The sequence below is a fragment of the Polistes fuscatus genome, unplaced genomic scaffold (assembly GCF_010416935.1).
Source record: "Polistes fuscatus isolate 324 unplaced genomic scaffold, CU_Pfus_HIC Scaffold24, whole genome shotgun sequence".
NCBI lineage: Eukaryota > Metazoa > Arthropoda > Insecta > Hymenoptera > Vespidae > Polistes > Polistes fuscatus.
The window spans coordinates 2,586,234-2,612,286 of NW_025113101.1; the positions used below are offsets into that span (position 1 = coordinate 2,586,234).

A 26,053-nucleotide genomic window follows, 5' to 3' on the forward strand; every position below is an offset into this window, starting at 1 on the left:
GTACTGTTGGTTGTACTATCGGTCGGGACGGAGGGGTGAGAGAAAGAGAGATAGAGAGTAAGAGGAGGGAGGAGGAGAGGAGAGGAGAGAGTGAGACGGAAGGACAGAGGAAGGGACGACGGATTGACGGACGGACGATCTGACGTTAGTTCAGATTCGGTTTGAGACTCGGAGGATCAGTCTATTTTGTTCACTTTGTCGTTTATTTTAAATCACCAACCGGGATTTATTTTTTTGTTTAAGAAAGAGAAAAAGAAATTTGGTTGGCCGTTGACGACGACGTCGTTGTCAGCAGCAGCAGTGTATATCGCGCGTCACTGTTTATTTGAAAGTTTCTCTCTTTCTGGCATTGACACATTGACGATAATCAAAACGAAAGTCAAAACAACTACGACGAAGACGGCGACTAGGACGGCGACTAGGACGACGACGACGACGACGACGACGACGACGACAACGACGACGACAACGACGACGACAACGACAAATACAAAGACGAAGACGAAGACGAAGACGTCGAACGGTGATTATTGGGTGCGCGTGTCTTTGTTTTTCTTTCTCGGTGCTCGATATTCAGGAGCTTTGTTGGTGCGACGGACAGAGTGCGTGTTACCGTGAAAAGGAGACGAGGACGAGGAGAAGGAGGAGGGCAAAAAGAAGAAGAAGAAGAAGAAGACGAAGAAAAGAAGAAGAGGAGTCGGTTGCTTTGGCGTTGGAGGAGGAGGAGGAGGAGTTTGTGGTGGCGGTGGAGGAGGAGGAGGAGGCGGAGGAGCAGCGTTTACCCGTGAGTTCACGAAGTCGTGCGCGCTGGATACGTAGCGGACTCTCGTGGAGGACCTTCGTGCGTGGAGCTACGATCGAGCAGCACAGCTGATCCAAGGACTCGGGTACGAAGGGCTCTTACACATTGCCAGTAATAATCGACAAATATGTCGTCCCCCAGCGCTGGAAAACGTCGTATGGACACGGACGTTATCAAACTGTATCCTTATACTTTATAAACTATTGCTTACTTCTCCCTTATTCTTACAAATTTTCTCTGATAATCAACAACCCCTTGTCTCGAAGCATTTGTTCATATTTTTTGTTTCTCTCCATTCTCTTTCTCTGTTCTTTGTTTGATTCTGTCTGCTGCTGTCTCTACTATACACACGTGTTCACAATAGAACATAACAGCGAGCGACTCGTTCGTCGTATACGCATTCATGTTTTCTCTTTGCAAGTGCATGCATAGAGAGAAGACGAGGGTGCACGTATGCGAGCGTGAGCATGATGCGCACACGTATGTTTGTAGGTGTGTAAGTATATGTATAAGCAGCGCGTGTGTCGGCGGCGGCGGTCCGTTTGTTTATTGGGGGCACATACGATCGACCATGCCTCCTGCTGCTATTGCTGCTGCTGCTTCTGCTGCTTCTACTACTTCTACTTTTACTACTACATTTAAACTCTTTTCGGAGAGAGGGAAACGACGAAGAATTTGGTAGAGATGAGGGTGATGGTAAGGGAGGGAATCACGGGAGAAATTTGCACGGCAAGTTGCATCAATGTCACACACGGGCCAACGGCAACGTTCGTCGATACCTTCGACCAGACGAGAAAGTAAAAGAACAAACGTGTTTCATTTTTTTGTTTTTTTTTTTTTCAGATATACCTGTCGATAGCTGCACAGCTGTTTTTAAAACAGCTGATTGTACTTATTTACTTAAATTCATATACATACATACATACAAACATCTTTCCCACACTCTCTTTTCGTGATATATTAAAAGTTTATTCTAGTTTGAGATTATACACTTGAAAAATACGCACGCGCGTATGCATCTTCGTCCGTTGCATCTACTCGATACGATCATTTCGGATATGTGGCAGACAAAGAAATAATAGAAGGCGAACAAAGAAGGGCAGTAGTCTTCTTTCCCAATGGCTACACGTTCAAAAAATTCTTTTCCTTTTATATCTAAGCTTCTCAGAATTTTCTTTTTCTCTCAGTTCATCTTGTCTTTGAAAATTTGTTAAATTCTAAATACGTTTTTCTTTTTTTTTAGACACATGTATATTCGTCCAAGGTAAAATTTGATTTACGTATATGCGTGTTTTTGATAGTATAAATATATAGATCGAAGAAAATTTCACAAGACATTTGAATCGACAATCAATCACGGGGTTTGAAGTTGAATGAGCTTTGCTTCGAGCGTGTGCGTTCAAAGGGGTTGGAAAAGAAGGGTGGGAGGGAGATAACGCTCGCGTGAAAGATCAGTAATGGAGACGTCGCATCGCTTTTCGGCCTCGATTCGTCGTTGAACATACGAATGACACGGCTCTTCGCAGTTGGACGTAAAAATAAAACGGACGACTATAGAACGTAGTCGTGCGAACGTTACTCTGACGCACATCGGGGGCGAATCGATGCTTTTTCGCGAAATTTGGTCGTACGTCTTTTTTTTTCTCTTCAAATTTCTTTTCTACGAATCGATAAAACTCGTCTCGATATAAAAGTATTTTGCAGCGTATCGATCGAAGGAATTAGAATGATTTCAAATTTCCCGCGTTCACGGTTACGTTCGATGATGGTATTTCGCGTATTATCGATAAAGAAAACGCTTAACGCGCGAATTTCTCGCCTACGTAAATACGCGTGCGTTTAAAACGCGAGCACGCACACATCTACTATGCTCGCTTAATCTTTCTTAGGTAGGAATCGACCTCGAGCTACGAAAATTTACTTCCCGTTTGACGTAATGCTTTGTCGTCGCTTCGATGACTCCGCTACGTGGATAACTTGATACACGAATCGATATTTTATTTACTTTAGTACTATACTTACAGCACTACATTTGCTAATTCAACAACTAGTTTTTTAACTAGTCTAAAAGTATTTTTTTTAATAATTACTTCCAAGTAATAGTCGATTTCGTATAAGTTCAAATATTTATATAATAACAAAGTAATATTTATTATAATAATTATCGTAAAATCAAATAAATAAATAGAAAAGTAATAAAATTAAGAATGCAGAAATTGAATTGAAAATGTATCGTAAAGAACCGGTTTTTTCGCGGTCGTGCGGTACGTTAAGCGTTAAATGACATTTATTCGTATATTTACGGACGAACTATCGTATTTATCTACTTTCGTCGAATTTGCGAACTATACAAATGCATATCCAGCTAAAATTACTCCCTATATTGTAATATTGGAGATACTCTAGAAAATTCATGCGAACGATCGTTCTTGTTCCCTTTTTCGATGTTTCCTTTAAAAGGACAAACAATTAGGAAAAAGTTTGCGTATAAACGAGACTTTCTCGCGTTTTCCCGCGATATATCGATCAGTCTTTGTGTCTAGCTGCGTTAAAGTCAGAGCAAACGCTTCGACGAGCAAAGCAAACATGTTGACTGGTTATCTCTGTCCTTCTTCTTCTTCTTCTTCTTTCGGAACCCTTCCTTTAGAGCTACCTTTCCGTTAACTTTACGTTCCTAGGGCTTTTATCTTTCGGTCCTGCTGTGACGCAGTTTACATATACACTTGTCGACGTTTCTTACGTTGGATGATCTATTTTCAGAGATCGAAAACTTCGCTCGTCGCATGCGAGAACCTTTTAGTAACGCATATACGTCCTTTCGTTCATTCAATAGTCAGTTAAACCCTGACGCAAACCATTTTCTATTCTATAAGTAAAAAGATATAAAAGATTCTCTAACGCGTCGTCGATACAATGGCAATGACAACGACATTATCGTGCGTTTCAATTTTTAATTCTAATTTGTAGATTGGTGATTCAGAGGTTGCGCGAAGCAGAAATTATCAATGCTAACGAACAACTGGAAAATTATAAGAGAATTGCGTAGGTTTTCAAATTTTTCTATTATACATTTTAATATATTTATATATACGTTTGTTGATCGCTAGTTTTTTCTTTTTTTTTTTATTTATTTATCTACGTAATAGATTACGTTATCAATGGTAGATACTTCTCTTGATAATCTTTAAAAATGTTTGATCTTTTCAGTTATCTAGTTGCTCATTATTTCTAGTAAAACAAATATTACAAATTCAAATAATACTATCTAGCAGATATCGTAAAATATTTGAAATATTATTTTCGAAGTATGTAGCACCATTTGGAGAAAAATAATGACATTGCTATCCATTTGAAGCAACCACCAAAAGTGAATGTAACATTTGCCACGTTGAATTATATATTTTACGTATCTTCCTATTCGAGTTCAACGTCGCGTTAAAATACTTCTCTATCCCGTAAATCACTATTTCAATTTAATTTTCGAAAATGGAATGACGCTTGTGCTCCGTCGTTCGGGTTGGTCTTCTTCTCTTCCTCTCATGGTTTACAATAAATCCTTTCCTTTCATCTCGCACACCGTGTTCTTCGTCGTTTGCTTGAACGTTCGAGCAACCACCACATCAGATTTTATGTACCAATTTCAAACCGTGTTTGCCCCTGACTCATCAAACTATCTTGACCAAGTAGTCTTCCTTCTCTTCTTTTTCAAAGTAACAAAATTCGTACGACGCGACGTGTAGCAAACGTATCTAATATTAGTTTTAATTTTGTAGATGTCGTACGTATAACAAATACGAATATTTTCTCGCGAAAATTCTTTGAACCAAGATTTTGAAGGATCAATTTCTTTGCGAAAACGCATTATTGAAATTCTGAAAATGTTATAACGGTAAAGTGTCCTCTAACCGAATGATTTTCTTCGTATGTTTCTGGGATATTAAGCAAATCGATTAAATTCTAATGAACAGGGCTATCAACGGGAGAGATCCCTAATGGTTTCGCTTTAATGGAATAGGTTCTCGTTATACCGCGTGAACATGTTTATCGACATCAATTCGAATTCTCGTTTACTATCCCGAACGAATCTCGCAATGGAAATTGCAATTCGATCCAATAATATTGTATTTCTTATTACCGATATACATCAAAGAAAATAAGTTCCGATGATGGTTCGGGACTTGGTTACGTTTGCGTAAATCCTGCAAAGTTGTTTGATTTTTTATCGATTATATCATCAAACTTTGTTAGATCTTAGTACACTGGCGTGATTCTTGGGCGAGGCATCGGGACGCACCTTTTCGAATGGAAAAAAGAAAAAAGAAAAAAAGAAAAACATATACGTACAAATGAAATTACTCGGCAGCAAGATGATTTTTTTCTCGAACATTAGATTTTGAAATTCTCTCTTTATACAACAGGTATATGGAAGTTTAGTAGATAGAACGTATATATAACGCATCTCCCTGTGCTTTGTTCAACGTGGAAGGCAGGAGGAAACCTTGATGGAATCGTAAGCAGAAAGGTCGTTTCATTGTAGGTGGTTATTGAAACGATACGCGCGTCCTCGAGACGTTGCGAGTCCGCCGATTCGAAGGAGAATAGCTAGTATCGTTCTTTGTTTTTTTTTTCTCAACGAATCACGCGACAGTTTTAGATTAAACGTTTACGCGTGTTCCATGTTGAACACAGAGAGAGAGAGAGAGGGAGAGAGAATATTCCGGATCGATTGGAATTTGTAGAAATTTAGTTGGAAACCGATCGATGACTTAGTGACTTACATTAGTCTTAGTAAGGTATCGTGATATGGGAAGAGGAGGAGGAGGAAAGAGAAGGAATCTTTGAATGTGAAGCACAATCTAGAAACTGTGCGACCTCGAACGCGCAAGCGTATTTCCTCGTGGAAGTAGGAAAACTGTGTTGGGGCCGTTCGTTAAACATAACGACACGAGTTTTCATTAAGTATTCCAAAGCGTTCGGAAACGGAACGTTCCACGGTTATATATTCGAACAAAGTACTGATTATATTCAAACGCAATTTTTCTAACGATCCCATCTATCCGTCTATCTATGTATCTATCTTTATCTATTTTTCTCTTTTTACCGGGAACACAATCGTTACGTTTTCTTACGTTTACAATCTAGATAGGAAACTTTTCTCTATCTCGGGTCTCGCTATCGCGTTAACTTTAATAATAACCGTAGCCGTTTCTACCGTTGGATTTTATTATTATGTATTGCACACAACGAGCGGCACCTTATCGTTCATAATATTCTTATTATTTTTCGTTCTTCTCGTTTCGACTTTTTCGATTATCTCGATTCGCAATGCGTAATCGCGACAACAAAGCGAGAACGAGATTATAATTTTCATATTGTAAATTCTAGCGATATTTCAAACGAAATCTTTAGATTTAATCGTGAAAAAGTCATTTAATAATTATCTAAGGAATATATTTGTATTTATTTGAAATACAAATGCGTGCATTAGAGTATTTATAACTTTATTTATAAATAACGCAAAGATTTATCTAACCCAATTTGCGTCAGAAGACGACTTTATATATTCTTTATCTTTTCTAGTACGAAGCTTGTCTCTTTCTCTGTGTATGTTTAAACCGTTGCCTTTAATTAGATTTTTACTATCTCTTGTTTTTTTCCTTTTAATATTTTCTTCCTTTCCTTTCTCTCTTCGTGTTTACTTTTATTCCGTAATGATGATAGAGCTAAATTTAATGAATCCGAGCGAACGAGTTATTCGCGGTTTCCACGATTCCACGCTTTGCACGTTTCGCGTCTCGTGTTGGAATACTTCGAAATATGTGTTATGTGTATATTGGGAAACGCGTATGCGCGTCCAGGAAATGGAGTAGATTTTTACTTTCCTCTAGTACATCGTTTTGCTTTTTTTCTTTTTTTTTCGAATAGAATACGTTCACATTTTTGCGATCTATGAATTTCCTCGACAATATTTTTTTTTAAAACGAAAAATCATTTCCATTATATTTTCGAACTATTGATTTTATTTTCTTTCATCGGTATACAATATCGATAATAGTAATTGAAAAATAAAATGAATCGACCTATTCCCATTGGAATTGGTTGATCGATGTTATAACATAATCCCGGTTTTTTCGTCGAGCGAACATTCCGCAATGTTCGTTTCACTCGTACACAAATTTATTCGTAATGAAAAATATAAAAATAATGTAAAAAAAAAAAAAATAAAAGGGGAAAAGTAACTATCGTAGAAATACGCGAGCACTTTCTAACGAAGTTCATTGAAAGTTCTGCTTACTCGCAAGAGATAAAATCGTGCCAATGACCTGCGCGTCAACCGACGTGTATACGATATTCGATAGACAATGATAAAACGTGTCATTTTGCATCTTTGCAAAAGTTTTCAATTAATCCTCTCAAAAAAAAGAATAGAAATAAACGTTTATTGTAACTCCCGCTTGGGTTACAACGTCGTTGTTACGTTACGTTACGTTGCATCGATCGTAACGATTATGGCAGTTGCCCTGAGATTGTAAAACGTGTTTTCTCGATCGAGAAATGGAGAAAGAGAAAGAGAGAAAAAAGAATATTGACATTTCTAACGTTTTTCTCTAAATTTCTTATCGCATTTTACACGATTAATAACATCGGATTCATCAATTTACCTTTAAAACGATTCATTATTTCAGCATTGTATTTTTCCTTAATTTAATATTGTAAAACAGAATAGAAAGCAAACACGAGGTGACGATCCTCGGAGGACTCAATGAATTTTCCGTCAAATTCTACGGACCACGAGGGAGTAAGTATTAATCAAATATTTCTTTTTTATCCTTCAAATATTATTATATCGCATGTATGCAAATTACCGAGCGAAAAAACCTTCCAATCCATCCTCGCATATATATCCAAACTATTGATCGGCAATGTATACGAATTCGATAAATATATGATTTATTTCTTACGAAAGGTATTCGAAATATTATATATTCGAAGTGCCCCGAATGTATTCGAAGTCTTTAATATTTAGTAGGACCACCTTTGGCATTAATAACATGCTTTCTTTTACAAACTTTTTCTGTAACACTTGGCGATATGGAATCCCATACTTCGAGTCATCGTAATTATCATCATCTAATCGTAACTATCGTATACATGTATTTAGATTTACTTGAAACTTTACCCATATAATTTAGATAGTCATATCTCCATCCAATGTTAATAATATTTCATGGTAAGTGTTTAAATATTTTCACGAGTCACTATATATATATGTATATAGTCCGTATTATTTCTTTGCGTGCGAAGAGATCGTAGACTATAAGAATTTTCTTCTACGCGTCCTGCATCCATTCAAACGCATACACGTGCATTATTATACATATACAGAATCCTGAAACGAAGGATCGTTTTACGCGTTCGCATTGCGTCTCCGTCTATTTTGATATTCCAAGGTCGACGCGCTTTTCTCGGCACACCGGATATACTTATGCAATGGCGCGTACTTACGCTTTCCATGGTTGTTCGCATGCGAAGAATTTCATCGATTGGTGGTAGCCGTATCGCCGATCGAAACTTTCTTCCCTTCTCGTTAACGAGGAAGAGTTTATTAATCGTAAGATTAAATCGGGAACGACTCGAGAGTTTCCCCTTCGAATCTATTTGATACCCGTCCTCCCCCTTTCTCCTATTTCTATTGTCGCGTATGATGACGTTAGATTGGGGCAAATGCAATTGCGGTTTCAATTATTTCAACTTTGCTACCGGTTTTTTCTAGTTACGTTTGTTCCACTTATGGTCAGAATGTATTTAGTTTCATAATAGACCATTATAATAGTGAAATTGGCATTATCAATGTTTAGAGAAAGAAAGGAAGAGAAAGAGAGGAAGTTGTCGTACGTAATTTCTATTTCGTAGCGAATACGAAACGATTTTTCGTTTGGGAACCGAAACGAGATATTTGAATTTTCTAAGATAAATCGTATGCACAATGGGGGTAATATAATTTTAAATGATAAGATTAGTTCGTTCTCTTAGAGAGAACGTTTTGATTCCACAAAAGTACCTTGTCAATTGGCTTCGCTGCTGGCACTTTGACGAAGAGGAAAATTGTGTAACGAGCGCAGAGTTGAACCTTCTTCTTCGCGACTACGCTCTTTACTACTACTACTACTACTACTACTACTACTTGTGCAAATCGTAGACGTTTAGAAACTCTGCTGGAAAAGTGAATATAAATTTAAGCAAGGAAAGGGATCGTTGCAAGCGCAACGGCAGTTTTGCGATGAAGTAACCGTGCTTACTCTCTTCCCGCTAATTATATGATTATTTCCTTTTCTACGTTTCACAAGTCGGATTATCGCGACTGCAAATCGATAATTGCTTTTCGACGAGTACAAAGAACTTAGATCGACCAATCGATAAAGCGAAAAAAAGAAAAAAAACGATTAAACAAACGTATTTTCTTTTAGCACTCGTCGTTTAGTAAGAAAACGAAAACATCGAGGAAAGAAGAAGAAGAAGAAGAAGATTGAGTCTCCTGAAATCATTTTGACGTTACGAAAAATGACGAAAATAGATGATGATAAGCTTTGTTATTTTTTTTCATTGTTTTTGTCGACGGTATCTCCGTTAAGCGAAGAAATAATAAAATTAACAGTGCTTATCATTCAAAGGCACATAGACCTTATCGATTTTTTATCCGACGTTGTGCAATATTTCATTTGTTCAACGTTTAAAGATCATCTCGTTATAACACGTTCGCGGGACAGTTAAAGTTTCAGCGAGGAAAAATAAGCGCGAAAGTCATTTTATTTTCAAATTAGTCGTAATATCGAAAATTTGATTAAACGCATTTTATAAGGGCAGTCAGATTATCATAGATTATAAATATATGATATATAAAATTTCATTTTTCCTATTTTCTTTATCTCGATCGAGTGCATTGTACTACTGAACAATATATTAGCGCGGTAATATTAATTATCCGAGAGGGTCGCAAAGATAAAAGTAAATACGCACGCTACTCGTCGGGTTGTCGAGTAAAAGAAGAGTAGTAAAAGGAGTTTGCTTTGGAAAGGTTCGTTTGGAAATGGCTGTAAACGAGCAGTCGCTTGATATACATCGCAGATACCGCAGTGCAACGGGTGACCCACTTTACTCTCGGGAAGGCTTTAGTACGCCCTAAGATTTTTCCTATCCGTATACGCACGCTCGGGTCGCTCTTCATTTTTTATAACATTCCACAAAAGTCATTTTTATTCGATCGTCGTATGGACGATTTATCTCGTATACACCGTTATTTCGACGATAGATTCTCATTAGGTTTTCTTTCTATCCAAATTATTCGAGTGTTCTATCTTCTCGCGTTATATTATTGTTGCATTTTAAAAGTTGGTGGAAGTTACGCAAGCGCATCGACACATTCGCCGTGCAATTTTCGAACGTATATACATATATGTTATTTCGCTAACGTGCGTCATAGAAATTCCGATCGAAGGGATTTTGAATAATACCTACGATATATATAAGATTAATACCCCCCCTTCTACCCGCTTGTTAGATATTTATTCGAATAAAATAGTTAGATTGGATTATTAAGTTGAACTTTGAAATAATGCCAATACCTTGTTTGTTCGGTTAAACTTAAAGCAGTATTGGTGGTGGTGGTGGTGGTAGCAATAACAATTACGATGATAGATGTTCCATTACTAATTTAGCTACGCATTGACGTACGATTTGATTACAAATCCAAAGATGGATTTGCTTGCGTTCACTTGCATTCTGTTACAACGGTACGACGGGGCATGAGTCAATAGTAGGGGAACAATTCCGTGATTATACTGTGTACAATTCTGTGATATTATAAAACGAATCTGATATACGAGAAAACACTTATTTTCCGATATAACATTTGATTTAATTATTTAGAAACATCGTTTTCCATTATATATAAATGATATTATATGAAAGCGTTGGAAAATTGTATAGAAATTTATTTTCTTCTCTATTGTTGAAATAATAATAAAAGAATTGTTAAAATATGAAATAATTCGAATGTTATATGCGTCAAGTTTCTGCGTGCACGCGCATAATAAATTGCAAAGTAACGAAAATACCACCGAGCGTACTATTTTTTTGATAATTTACTAAATTACAAACTTAGTTCGTTATTCGGTGAAATGATTTAATATGCAATGTCAAAAATGGATAATAAAATGCGTTGATATTTGTACGAGGACAAAAATAGGATAATATAAAAGAAAGCAAAGAGATAACGAAGCGAGGATGAGTGTTTTATCGTTATGGAATTATACAAATTATAGTATCAATCGCATCGTTTAGCGAACAAAAAAAAGAAAGAAAAAACAAATAAACTAGCTCTCTTTCGCTTATCAAAGAAAGCTTTAAACGTTTCTAATGAACATTATTGATAACAATGTGACGCTAATCATCGTCGTCGTCGTTTAAAGAAAGTGTAGTTTAAGTAAGTTGACTCGACTATACGTTTCCTAGGAAGTACCTTCGAATAAGACTGCTTTATGTTAGAATTCTTCCTTCGTTCTATTCAACGGTAACACAACCGATGCACGGTGATATTGCATAGTAATTCTATGTTCGTTAAAAGTTTCAACGTTTTTCTCGTTCGTTCGCAGTTTATCGTTAAAGACAATTTGCATGTGTTTAATTATTCTGTTTATTCTATTTTGCCAACGTTGTAAATAAGAAAGAGAGAAAGATTTAGATCGATAGGATCGAGAAGGAAAGAGAAGGAATAATCTTGAAGTAGATAGATAAAAAGGTCGAGCACGTTTATCAAATCGCACGATGCTCGACAATCTTGGCTCCTTGTTACCAACACTGCTCTTTGTTTTACGAGGCGAAAACGAACGATGATAAATATCGTTCAATTTCGTCTCTCTTTCTCTCTCTCTCTTTCTTTCTCTCTTTCTTTATTTATTTCTAATTGCAAGTGTTTGTCTCTTCCACCTACGCTCTACCGTCTCGTTAACGATGATTCATCATATTTTATTTTCTCCACATCGGATCTCCTTGTTAATAAAACGAAGAAAAATGAGATCGAAACGCTCCGCGTATAGCGTTTTAAATACGATCTGGCGTGTTTTATTCGTTTCTTTCTTTCTTTTTTCTTTCTATAAATTAGTGCGTATCTCTTTCATCGACGAAAACGGAAATCGCTATGCTATGCCTCTCGACGTGGGAACGAGAATCAAACGAATGTTATCGGTATAAGAGATCGTAAAAGTTAAAACTTGTACTACTCTAATCACAAGCGTAAAACTTTCAAGTCCGAATCGTAAACAGATAAATCGTGAATCGAATTAAGGAACCAACCGAACGATACTAATCTCGCGAAAGCAACGAATCGTATTTCTTCGAAACACCGGTCGTTAATAATCCTTCATTTTCACGCGAACCTACTCGGAAGAATGTTGTGCATATTTACGCATAGATATATTAATGCAAAAAATACGAAATAAAGATAGACGGATGAAAAAAGAACGATGATCATCGTCGACGAGGAACAACGTTTCTAATAATTACTATTTACGATTACTACGATATTATTATGCGTTTTAGTAAAATAGATTCGTTTTTCTATTGGACGTTTAAAAATAAACTTGTAATAAAGAGAGGAGGAAGAGGAGAGTAGAGTAGAGTGATGCACCTGCGCGTTGAGCTGATATTCTTTATCTTTTTCTCTCCGTTTCTACGATGATAATGTTGCAACATCGTCAAAGCAAACGAAGGCCAGAATAAATTCTTACCGTTTGTACGCTAATATCTCGCTTGTTGCAAGTGCGTTTTCTATAGGCCCGCGGATATGCTGCGCGGCTCCGCTGAGCGTGTCGAGAGGAAGAAAATTAGGTCATTAGGTCAAGCGCAGAGGAGAAGAAGATTGATATTGAACTGCATCGTTCGCCTCTAAGTTATATATTACCCCTTTTCGTAGTCGAGTGCTATACCTGTATACGAAATGTGCCAGAGGGATCATCGATTTTCAAAAAAGAACAAAAATACGAAGATTTCTTATTTTAAACTCATTCGCGCTTAGAAATTTTTCATATGCTACGAATTATTTCAATCGGGTGGTAAACTATGCGAGCTGCGACGAACCGCATCCTGTTTCCGGTCGGGTGAACAGTGATCGTCGATAGAAAAACCGTTCGTTCTTCGGTGGTTATCGTCCTTAGTTTCGAATCATGGCTGTGATCCTACCTGAAAATCCTCTCTTTTCTTTCTTTCTTTCTTTATTTATTCATTTATTTATTTTCCAAAGCAAATCGTAAGATTTTACGGTCGAAGGTACTTCATTCCTTCGTTCCTGCATTATAAGAATGCTGTACGAGATAAGCGCGAAACTTTAAACGGCCAATTTTCAAGCCATTCACGCGTTTAGGTATAGAACGTAACGGAACAAGTTGGAAGTTACGTTATCGTATGGGTGGACTTTCTACGAGAAGGTAAGATTATACGAATGTAAAATAGAACAAAATATATCTGACAGAAATAATCAAATCAAAATAAAATCAGTTCCGTCGACGGAGTAAAAGTTATATGTCTCTTATATTATTTTTGTTAATTTTATTTCTCGAAAAAGTTTAATTTCTCGCGAACATTTGTGATAAAACAAAGAAAAAAAATGTCAAGGTTTCGTTAGAGAAAAGTTAGAGCGTAAAGATGGCGGCAGCGGGTGTATGTCGCAATGCACTCGACTCGCGTGATCGCGTGGGTATCGATACTTTCACCCGTGAATCTCCTCCGACACATGCGTGTGCACGTGCGTCCTGCACCCACGGACAGGTGGGTTACAGGTATGGTGTACCACACATAGTAGGGTACACCTCGTATACTCATCGACGCGTACGCATAATTTGCAACATTCGAAGCCAAAAGTCAGTCGGTTAAACGACGACGAGAATAAACGCATTTACGTGGGCCTCCTACTAACAATAATGAGAATAAGAACGTCGCGCATACGTATTTTTACATCATGTTGTTTTTTAAATGTTTCTTTTTTTTTTGTTTATATGCACAACGTGTTTGCTTAGTAATTATGCGATCTTATCCGTAGAAGAAAAAAAAGAAGAAGAGAGAGAGAGAGAGAAACTTTACGAGCAAGTGATAGATCATTTACAGAAATCGAATGTGTTTAGTTTCAGGATGACCGTGACAAGCGCAACGCGATCCGCTAACAATTTATTCACTTTAGATAACGCATGCTATGCTTACTTTGCGAATATGCACAACATATTATGTCTATGTATTTATATTTACATACACGTAAAACTATGTTTCGTTGCGATCTTCTCATTATCGATTCATTATGCTGATTATTGCGCTAAAACTATTATTGTTACGTGTTTCAAGTTGCGTTTAACATTTCGTTATACGTATATAAATATCTATGCATATTTATTTGATAGCTCAAAACGTTAATATTGAACGTGGAAAAAATATTCTTCCCTTCCCTTCCTCTCTTTCTTTCCAGTGGGAAAGATCGAACGAGTATAACGAAACCAACGTACTCTCCTATTTTTCTTTCTTCTATTTCCACGAAAGAACATCGCCTTGTGAGAAGTTTTACCGTTGAATGTTCTCCTTTCCGCGAAGGTAACGCGAATTATGGTACAGCCTTTTGAATCTCGAATCGTGGCAATATCATCGATAACTGTACAAAGTCGATTGTAACGATTCGCCGCAATTATAACACTAATTTTTCTTTCCGAGTAACCCTTTCGAAGCTATATAGGCCTTTCGTGACGAAAAGTGGCAACGTAATAGCTTTGTAAGTTTTACGCTTACGAGATAAGAATCAGCGTTTTGTAAATGATACACCCTTCCCCCTCCTTTTAATTTTTATCGATTTTCCTATTGTTTCGTAGGATTTAATAAATCATTCTTTTTTTTTTTTTATCTACAACGAAATAATGAATTTACATAATTTGCGCATGGTCGTAATGATATCGTTCATTGTTCGTTACAGCACCTTACGAGGGTGGAATATGGAAGGTGAGGGTTCTCTTGCCCGAGCATTATCCCTTCAAATCTCCTTCGATCGGTTTTATAAACAAGGTCTACCACCCTAACATTGACGAAGTTTCAGGCACCGTGTGCCTGGATGTTATAAACCAGGCTTGGACTGCCCTCTATGGTATGCATTCCTTATTTAAATATTAATAATAATAATAATGATAATATAATTAATAAATAAATAAGACGATTAATTCCTTTCGTTTCGTTTCAGACTTGTCAAATATTTTCGAATCCTTCCTACCCCAATTATTAACATATCCCAATCCCATCGACCCTCTAAACGGCGATGCAGCTGCTATGTATCTCCATAAACCAGAGGAGTACAAGAAGAAGGTAGCTGGTAAGTCTTAAACATTTAACGCGTTCGTTGTCCCTGCGGTTACCATATTTTTTTTACGATTTTATCGACTACGGAAATAATCTAAATAATTAAAGAACGTATTATTTAATATTTTATCGCTATATACAATGAGCGTTCCTTACTAAATTTTTCTTATAAAACTATTGATATAAATAATGTGTCTAAGTAAGATAAAGAAAATTTAAAAATGAATATATTAATATATCTTAATTACATATTTAATGAATTCATTTCGAAAGCTTTCTTTATAACAAGTGAATTAAAGTAATATGAAAATAATGTATAGAAAACGGCCGTACTTAAAAATCGTACACGTTAAAAATAAAAAGTACATTTTGTTTTTCTTAAGCACGTGGAAAGCTGTAATAGCAGAAATTGTTATTTTACAAACGTTAAAACAAATGTATTTTTATTGAAAAAAAGTCTAAAGTATAAGTAGAGTACGTTAGAGTATTAAAATAAATGTTAAATAATCGATAGGAATGTCTATTGTTGTTTAAAAGATCGGAATACGTGATCTATGTACCGTCCCCTTCGAAATCCACCGTTGAAATGAGACGTTGTCCTCTATGAAAGTACTTTTATTAAATGTTGTTTATATGACCTCCCGAACGTTGCGCACGTGTATAACGATAACAGTATGCGTAGTAAATAGAATTTCTTCTTAAGGAAAGTCATATAAACGACATTTAACAAAAGAACATTTAACAAGAGGACAACTACTCAGTCTAACGGCGGATTTCGAAGAGGACGGTACATAGATCAATACTCGGAGCTCTTAGACAACAATAGACGTTAATTAACAATTATTTGAATATTCTAATGCACACTCCGCCTATATTTTCGATTGTTTAAAAGTAAAAACATAGGATGATCGATTAGTTATTCCATATTACAAGTGTAATATAATTGTAAATTTGGTTTCTAGATTACGTGAGGAAATATGCAACGGAGGAGGCATTGAGGGACCAGGAAAACGGTGGGACCGGGAACGGGATGTCGTCCGATAGCGAATCATCGATGAGCGACTTTAGCGAAGACGAGGCGCAGGACATGGAGTTGTAACCAAATATTTTATCATCATCCATACCCATATCCTTAATCTCGATTCCTTGTAAACTCCTATCGTTTGCCCTACCAAATAGAATGCTTATATTCCAAAAAAAGAAAAAAAAAACAAAACTCGAAGAGAGCTCTCAATTTTTCGTTTGCAACACTTGTATCTCAGGTCGCGATGGCCGATTCACGTTCTTCTCCCCTCCGACCATCGTTCTCTCATAGTAGTCAATGTCCGATTAACGAAGATTATATTTACGGAAGAATAATGTCTTTTATGGGAAAACATGTGTCCGCAGTGTCTCCGTTTTTCTCTCTTTGTTTTCTCGTTTACTAGAGAAAATAATAACACTATTCGTCAATATTCATTTCTCGTTGATGATCGTCGTATTTTATTTTTATTTTTATTTTTTATTTTTTTTTTTTTTTTTAACGAGACATAACGGATCTAACGAATTGTACGATAAACCAAATTTTTATTCATTAATTATGTATCTTTCGTCAGGTATATATATATATGTATAGAGAGAGAGAGAGAAGGAGAGAAAGAGAGATAGAGATAGAAATAGAGATAGATACGAAACAGGAGAAGCAACACTGGGAATTTACGGGTCTTCTACCGAATACACGATAGATATCCCCGTGAGATAAGATTATCGAATTTGAGCGAAATCAATACAATTTTTTATTTTTTTTTATTGTATTTTATTTTATTGTATTTTATTTTCTTTTCTTTTATTTTATTTTATTTTATTTTAAAGGCTAGATTTGTGTACGAGGAAGAAAAACAGAGAACGAGAAAGAGAGAGAGTTGGATTTTTGATTTCTTTATCAACACATCGATCGTTCTTCTCTCCTCCTTTGTTAATCCTTTCTTTCTTCTTCTTCTTATTCTTATTCTTCCAATTTGCATATATCCTCGTGTCTTCGCGCGCTGCTAATTATTATTGCGTAATCATTATAATAGATAGTGTTTGTGGTGTATTTCTTTTTCTCTCTTTTCTTTTCTTTTCTTTTTTTTAAGACTTGTTTTTTTTCTCTTTTTTTTTCTCGTTAATATAAAAAGAAAATCCGAGTCCGATTTATTTGCCAAGCACAAGTCGAGATTTTGTCGAGGTATGTTGTTAGTTTTTTGTAATGAATACATATTGATTCGTCTAATGGGGACCCCCTGGGGGGACGTGCTATGAGAAATTAATCGAGAAAAAATTGTAAGGGTCAGTTGACAACGAACCATTCAGTACAATCGTAAACGTCGACATTTCATTCAAATTCATACGCGATAATTAACGTGTCTCCCCTCTGCATGTTGTATTTGCGAAACTTACCTTAGATCGAACGAAATAAATCATTTAAATTCTTCGATTATTTTTTTTTATATAAATTAGAACGAATTAAAAATATGTTTGAAAAAAGAAAATAATAATACAATTAAATTTTAAATATAAAATATCGCGAGCGAGAGAGAAAGAGAGAGAGAACAAATAGCGTTCTATTCATTCAACCCATGTCATTTTTGATCGATTTGAACATGATGGAATATGCGAGTAAACTTACGAATTACGAAAATTGTGCACAATTTATAATTATCTCGATCATTCAGAGATATATCTCTTGTGTTTTTTGTTTGATTTTTATTTAAATCCCCGTTTTTTTTTTTTTTAATCGCAAAGAGTATAAAATAAGGTGGAAAATGGGTACTACTAGTCCCGTCTTCCTTTTTCCTGCCATCAAGCCATCCTTGTACATTTTCCTCGCAGGAAGTAGCAACGAGAAAGAGAGAAAGAGAGAGAAAGAGAGTTCTATCGCGGTCGACGACGACAAAGAAACGTTCAAGTCATAATTATAATAACATAAAGGTGCCTCTATCGTAATTCGAACGACGAAATAATATCACAATCCGTGTGACGAAAATATTCATGCGAATCGACGACACGACATCACTGCGAAGAAGAAAGCCACTTGATTTAAATGAAAAAAATTCTCGTATCATTGTTCGAAGCCCCATCAGCATTGCATAATCGAATAATAATAATAATAATGATAATGATAATAATAATAATAATAATAATAATAATAATAATAATAAAGATACCAGATGTGTGAATTTTGAATGATCCATAAAATATTAGAAAACAAATGAAACAAATAAAGGAAAAAGTTCAAACGATCTTGTCGGGGGTTGAGATTCGACGGTATTCACTGAGAAAAACAAATATTTCCAATATATATATATATAGTTTACTCGGAGGTTTGAATGACAAAAAAAAAAGTAGCAAAGCAATCGACAAACTGTGATCTGTTAATTTGAATCATGATTATAAAATATTTAAAATATTCTAACGAGTTTGTAATATTCGCAATCGTGCATAAATGTTAAGGATGCATTTTTATCATTAAAATCAATGAAATAGTTTCTTTTTTTATTTCGTCGCTGATTATATAAATATGTTGTAAAAACCAACTACGTCGTATAGCCAAGCAAAGCCAAGCCAAGCCAAGCCAAGCCATTTTCGGATAAACAGGATATCAATTTAGTCTAATTACGCGAATCTGTTTTGCATAAAAATAAACATATTTATATTTTTTAATATATAAAAAGGAGAAAAATTTTTAAGCACATTTTAAAAAAAAAAAAAAAAGAGAAGAATAAAAAGTTTTCAAATATTACTCAAAGGTATAGCCTAGAATGTTTTTGCATAGTCATTTATGATTTGCTGGTGTCAAGTTTTGAATAAACCTCAGGGATCTTACTTTTTTTTTTCAATGTCTCAAAGATTTTTTGTGGGGAGAATTGAATGCACAGACGAGATGTTTACCGTAAAGGAAAAAAGTATAATATAACGTCGAGTATAAAAATAATGAATTTCTTGCTGATTGGTAATAATTAATTTGGAAGTAAACAAAAAAGAAAAAAAAATAATAATAAAGAAGAAACAAAAGGAATAATATATTAATACCAAAAAAAAAACTATGAAGTTAGAAGAAGATTCGCCGGAAGCCGTGTAATATGTACAAATTATGGTGCACAATAATCGTTGACCGATAATAGCATTTTGTTCTAAACTGATCTCTTCTTTTTCGTTTAATTCAAGTTCTAATACAAAAAATGATTAACTTTGTACGAGAGACACGTATTAGCCATGGTATTTTAGTGCCTTTCGTGGGCAGAGAAATGTGCCTTATTCTATGTGTCTCGTGAAAGAATTGCTTACAAGAAAAAAAAAAACTAGTATGAACGAAATAAGTGTTCTGTGTTAATCGATTCTGTTATTTTATATTTTTTACGTTATTTAAACTGCTTGCTAAATTGTAATGTATTATATTGGCAAATTATAAATTAGATGTACGTGCTATGATAATTTCTAACATTATAGTAGAAATTTTATATTGATTATATTATATGTGCTAATTAAAAATGAATAATGAAAACAAGAAATTGTATTTATGATCGGACCAACTTCTTGAAGTTCGTTATGAAAGATTATATAAAAAAAGGGAGAGAGAGAGAGAGAGAGAGAGAAAGAGTGAGAGAGAAAGCTGTTATTAAAAAAGAATGAAAAGAAAATTTAATGAAAATTCGATCGTGTTTGTTTTCGCAATATTAACAACCAACGCGTAGATTTATTATTATTTTTCGTTTGTTTTGGTTTTCATTTTAATACACACACAAACACACACACACATTTACACGCGTTATGCATTCAAATATTATAATAAAAATTTTAGTACTGTTATTATATTATATATATCGCTTCTCTCTTATGTGAGTGCATCCATCGAGGTGGATCTTGTTATTAACGATGATCGAATTATTCGTCGTTCATTCTGTAATTAATTTAACAAAGATTTATGAAACTACCTACCATTTTCTTATGTCTATCGAAAAATAAAATTTTGTATAAAATCTTCTTATATTTACGTTTTTATAGAAATTGTCATATGTTTAAATCGATATTTTGCACGAAGGTTGCACTCATATTTTAATACACGTTACATTTTGTCTTTCGTGTAAGGAAAAAAACAACAAATGAATATTATCAGAACTTATTATAAATAAGTATATTGAAAATTAATGAAGACCTTCGTGAATAATGGAATCATTTTCAATAATTTATTATTACGGTGACTAGTACATCATTAATGTGTATCCGTGTATCTTAAAATGTCGATTATTAAGAAATTAATTAGTCGGCTTTATACTTTTTCGAAATATCATGCGTTCAAAATTCTTTTCTTCTTCTTTATATTTGGTATTTAACTTCTTTTATTCTTTTCTTGTAAATTATTTACTGGCTTATTTTATTTCTCTCTTGTTTGCATTTTATCGATCATTGTAACGTTGATATGTGTTATAAAATTGGATAAAAATCGTATGCGCTTTTCTTAGGGAAATTTTTTTACTTCATTTGTCGCGTTTGCACTTTTGTCAAATCCTAAATGCAAATTAGACGAGAAGCAAAGAAATTTCTTATTACATTGGAAAAAAATAATATTGTTTTTATTAAAACTGGCAAAAGAAAGCTGTGGGAGAGGCAATGGCGATGATTACAGCGTTTATTATTCAAATGTACGTTATCGTTTCTGTCCTATTATTTCTAATAACGAATATTTTTTTTTTCTGCGTTATATACGATATAATAATTGCTTTTATACATGTGTCTCTTTTTAATTGACTTTCTCGAGTTGTCACTCTAACTTTGTAACTTTGTATTTTTTTTTTTTGAGATATATCATTGAACGAAAAAGAAAAACAACAAATTATTTAAAAAAAAAAAACAAAGAGAATTTTTCGTCTTCTCTACAGGTTTAAGTGATCGAGGGTGAAGTCATGTTTTAAGATCTCATATATTATTATCATTATAAACACGTGTATCATAGAATTAAATTAGATATGTATAGTAGTTATCATATTCGCATGACTTTATTGAAAAATTTGTAGTTTTACTAATGAATGTTCATTTAAGTAAACGATATAGTTTTAATAATCATTTTTTATTTTTTTTGCAAAATGTTGTTTGTTTTTCCTTCTTTTGAATGCTTTTATATTTCTTTGACGTTTAAGTCATTTCTTTCTTTCTTTTTTTTTCTTTTACATATTTCTCTCCTAGGCATTGCAGTTGTTAATTATTATTACGTTTAATATTATTAGAAAAAAGTGTCTCAGTGCACACCGTCTGGGTAATATCTAAGCCAAACGAAAAAGAAACATTGTTCATGTTCATATGTTTCAATCCAAACGAATAGACTGGAATTGTTGACATTAATTTTCTCAAATATCGAACATCGCATCAAATAATAACTTTCGATTTAAACCCAATTACGTACAGGTGTCAACTATGAATCCCTTACAAGAGACGAGTGTATATTCAAATCATAGCCTATTTCGTGCCTAAAAATAATGGGATTATTTGAACTTTGAAAATGGGCGACAATATTAAATATTCGTTTGATTTAAAAACTCCTTTAAAAATTTCGACTTGTGCAAAGTTCACATAGATGTCGAATTATTATAGAGAGAGAGAGAGAGAGAGAGAGAAAGAGATTACAATGATATAAATATGACTTTAAAGAAAATCGAATAATACAAATATGTAGCGCGAGCTTCGGATAATAAGGCATTTTAAAAAATAATCTTACGTTCGTAGTTATAATCTTATTCCAATCGTTTTTAACATTAGAATAATATCGTTTCTATATGTAGGATAGATGAGATTGCAGAAGTAGTTGCAGAACAAAAATGTAATTTTTATTTTTATTTCTCTAACAGTTTATACGATATCTTGTTGCATATTATCAACATATCTCTATCGCCTTTAAAACTGAATATTATTTCAAAATTGACGAATTTAGGTATTACATAATTCTATTTGTTTTTTTTAATGATAAATATAATCCTGAATTTTCTATATATGATTTTTCGAAAAAAAAATACAAAAAAGATACTTTTCCAGACTGAGGCATTTCGACCGGAAAAAAGGAGATAGCAATATTTTTGCTACGCGTTTTTGGTGTTATATCATCGATGTTATCTAATATCTTATCAATATACATAATTGCAATAATGATCAATTAGAACTTGAAATGTGTGACGTTGCAATATGATCGAGATATGATCGAAATGAATTAAATATGATTATCCAATGACAATGATGGTACCCTCCTAATCCTCCTACCCTACTCTACCTATCATTCATTAAATTTTAATATTTAAGTAATCATTACCTTCCTCTTACGTCAATTGTTTCCTTTTTTTTAATCTTGTACAAAATGTTGCTGATATTCTAATCCGATGAAGCGTAGTGAGATTTTATCATCGCATTATGTTAGCCTAAATAACATTAGATAAATGATTAATAATTAAAATTGAAGAAAGATAATACAAAATATGTAAGAATTCGTGATGGATGTCTAAAAATACTGATACGAAGTTTGTACAATTATCTCGATTTAAATCAGCATAGTTATGCTAAACGTTAGATGTTTATTCTGTCTAATAAGTGGAATTGACATCCATTACGAGACACGAGAAATATTTTTTTGGCTGCTCCTCGTCTATGCGAGATCGTTACTGTTCCGATGATTTATTTCTCGAAAAAATAGACAAATTTTTCAATTGTATTTAATACTTGTAATATTATTAAGAAAAATGTTCAAATCAACCGGAGAACAATTTTAAGCGATTTTCTTTAATTACAATTTGTCCAGTCAAAAAGAATAATATATTTTCTCAATCGACTCGATGTGTCAGAGACAATTTTACTATTCCCTAAGCAAATTGTGGTGAAGTATTTACGAGAAAATAATAATTACTATCTTCTTTCGATATGTTTCTGCTGGAAACAAAAATATTCATTACGTTAGAAAATGTTTGTATAGAATTTTCCTCGTTTCCTGTCGATTAGTTTTCGATTCTATGTTATTATTTTTCTTGAAAATAAAAACTATCGTCGAATAAATGAAACTAAGTAGATTCCGATAGGATCGATAGAAATTGATAAAACGAATCATCGATCGTGCGTTAATTTAAATTCAATTGGAAATAATGATTATTCAAATGTCATCTCGAAGCGCAACGAGATAGTTTAGACAATGTGTTCAATTGGACTCATCAAATCTCGGAAGGATCATTTTGTTAGTCGAAATCGATCGACTCACGAAGAATCGATATATATGTGCGTTACGATACAAATATTATATATACGAGTACGTAGGAATATCGCTGAGTTTACAGGAAATTGAGGAAAAATATAAAAATTGCAAAAAGCTTTGTAAAGTGATATATATAGAGAAGCACTTAACTTGTTCGGTACGTTAAGCTAATGGTAAGAAGCGTAAACGATTAAAATGTTTCTTCGGAGGAAGAGGACGTTTACGCATTTCACCTACAATCGTGAGATCGAATTATTGGTGTCTGTAAAGGTATATATTTTCTTACGGTACGCGATAAATAGCTCTACCGCTTTTGACTAATTCCAAAATCTCGATCAGTTCAAATCGGTTGCTTAATTGCAACTTTTATTATCCTGAATTCGAACAAATCGATCTTTAACGATGTATTGTTACACGTACGACGATTATGATGGTCACAATAAACTTAACCGAATTGAACCGATCAGAGTTTGAAGCTAATTATGAAATTTCCTTAGAGGTACCCATTGTTTGAACGTATGTAAATACGAATCGTCTGTGTCCGAATGCTCGCATTATCCAACAAATGTGAGAACGAATCCGAAAAACAATCTCAAATCGTCTCGAATGTTCTCAACGGGCTGCTGCTCTTATCACCCGATCGATCGATCGATCTTTCTTAACAAACGTAAAAAAAGATTACGACATTTTTTCTAGCTAGCATAACGACGACGATTGACGATTGAAACTCGTTGATTCCACGTTCTCATGGCAAACACAATAAAAAGAGCAACAACATGAACACACTACACTACTCTATATAAAGTATTTATTATAAATAAGATATAACAAAAAAAAAATTATAAATATATTATATTAAATTATAACAATGATCGAACAAGATGCAATTTTTTGGTACAATAAAATGAAAAAAGGATACGAGCCAATCTCGTCGGGATACATCATTATTTCTTCTAAGCTTTGACACTTTGAAATTTATTTTCATCCCCCTTTTCATTCTACGAATGTATTCATATTCGGATAGAGAGCAAGGAATGTTTCTTTTTTTAGCTTGAAACGCGCGATGTGCCTTATCGAAAGAGCCGAAATGTTTGTTTTTTCACGCGGCCGTCTGCAGTACCGATGGATGATGATGATTCGTAATTGCGCGCGCATCTTCTACCTCTTCCCTCGTCCCGGAGGCGCTCGAATTTCATTTTAACTTTTATTTTTATTTTTCGCGACCGCGTGCCCTTCGTCGTCGTCGTCGTCGTCGTCGTCGTCGATCCAATTCAATTTACAAAATATTATATTAACCGTTTCAAATGGAAGTGTCATTATTTTCAACGAATTAATAAAATTTAAAAACCAAGGCGAATCGAAGAAAGCATTAGAAAAACGATTGCGTCGTGGCGTTCCCGCCATAACTCTATCTCTCGAGTATCTACACTTTATTTTTACAAGCCTGTTTAGCTTGGAAATACGCGCTTCAAAGTGCCACCGTTTGCGTTCTCAAGCAAAGTGCGGATAGATAAGAGCGAACAGATGGTATTTCAATTCTGTAAATAGTCGATTGGCAATTTTCGTTGACTTTTTCAAAAAGCGTATTTCGAATGTATCGATTATCGAATAGTCGTTTATTTCGAGAGCAACATTTTTACGATATATGTATTTAAAAAAAAGAAAAAAGAAAGAAAGAAAAAAATAAAGAGTTCTGTAGGGAGAATCGACGATAAGGGAAAAGAAAAGAAAAGGAGAAAAGGAAAGAAAAAGAAAAAGAAAGAAAGGAAAAGGAGAAAGATCGAGAGAGGATTGGGCGGAGAACGACGCGACGACCGGGAGGCCGCTGCCATATGCAAAGGGAGCTCGAGTGGTGGGGAGGCGTGCGCAGGAGTCGCGGTTCGAGCTGCGCGCTGGCTTTGACTACCTTCAGTCGTGCCGGGACCACCGTGCGGTTCGTACGTCATTTTTATTCGGTTCACTTTTTCGCCCATATTCGTCAGCAAGTGTTTGCGCGCGCGAGTGTGTGAGTGCGCGCGCGTATCGAAGCGCGAGGAGCGTTACTATCGTGATATACCTACATACATATATATATATCTATCTGTATACGATCGATCTACCGATGAGAAACGTTTGTTCTAACATTTTCGGTCGTTTTCTTCGATTTTGATTCCACGAAGATCGGGCGGGATCTCAATAAAATTCGCTTAAACGTAGCGTTTAGCGATCGAGATTTTTTTCCGAGTCATTTACGAAGGATAAAGTTGAAAGAAGGAGAGGGAGAGAGAGAGAGAGAGACAGTGGCAAGTGCTCGTCTCGACGACCGGTGCGAACACACACACACACGCACCGCCTCTTCAACGATTTCGATCGACGCAACGTGAAGACGACGACGAGTGTTCCGGCCTATCGCCGACAAAGAAGTGTGAGTAAACACGTTTTTCTCAACGTTCTTAACGATATATTCGATATATTCAAAGGCTTTCGTAGCAGGTGCAAAGTGCACACTTCCTTAATCTCTTTTTTACATCTTTTTTGTATTTTCTTTTCTTTTTTTTTTCATTAATTTTGTCACAATTTATCCTACGGCAATATCGTTCCATACGTGGGGAAATCCTCGTGCGCTAATTGACCAATTAAATTTGTTC

General features: G+C 34.7%; 2 protein-coding genes across 15 annotated transcripts in view; both read left to right on the top strand.

Moving 5' to 3' along the window:
- The first annotated feature begins 749 nt into the window (after nucleotides 1-749).
- Nucleotides 750-16,804, top strand: LOC122518408 (ubiquitin-conjugating enzyme E2 H). The gene is made up of 5 exons (XM_043637319.1): nucleotides 750-982; nucleotides 7,525-7,601; nucleotides 14,808-14,975; nucleotides 15,069-15,197; nucleotides 16,147-16,804. The coding sequence occupies exons 1-5, from the start codon at nucleotides 930-932 to the stop codon at nucleotides 16,281-16,283; spliced, it is 564 nt and encodes a 187-aa protein (XP_043493254.1). The 5' UTR covers nucleotides 750-929; the 3' UTR covers nucleotides 16,284-16,804.
- Nucleotides 16,805-25,321: 8,517 nt separating this feature from the next.
- LOC122518409 (inositol 1,4,5-trisphosphate receptor) overlaps nucleotides 25,322-26,053 on the top strand; it is a 28,660-nt gene continuing 27,928 nt past the window's right edge. For 8 of the 14 annotated variants that reach the window (XM_043637321.1, XM_043637323.1, XM_043637324.1 and 5 more), the window contains exon 1: nucleotides 25,323-25,830. The gene's annotated coding sequence lies outside the window, so the exon portion shown is untranslated. Of the gene's footprint in view, nucleotides 25,831-26,053 lie in introns of all 14 variants that reach the window. The other 6 variants (XM_043637325.1, XM_043637320.1, XM_043637329.1 and 3 more) reach the window with 1 other exon arrangement.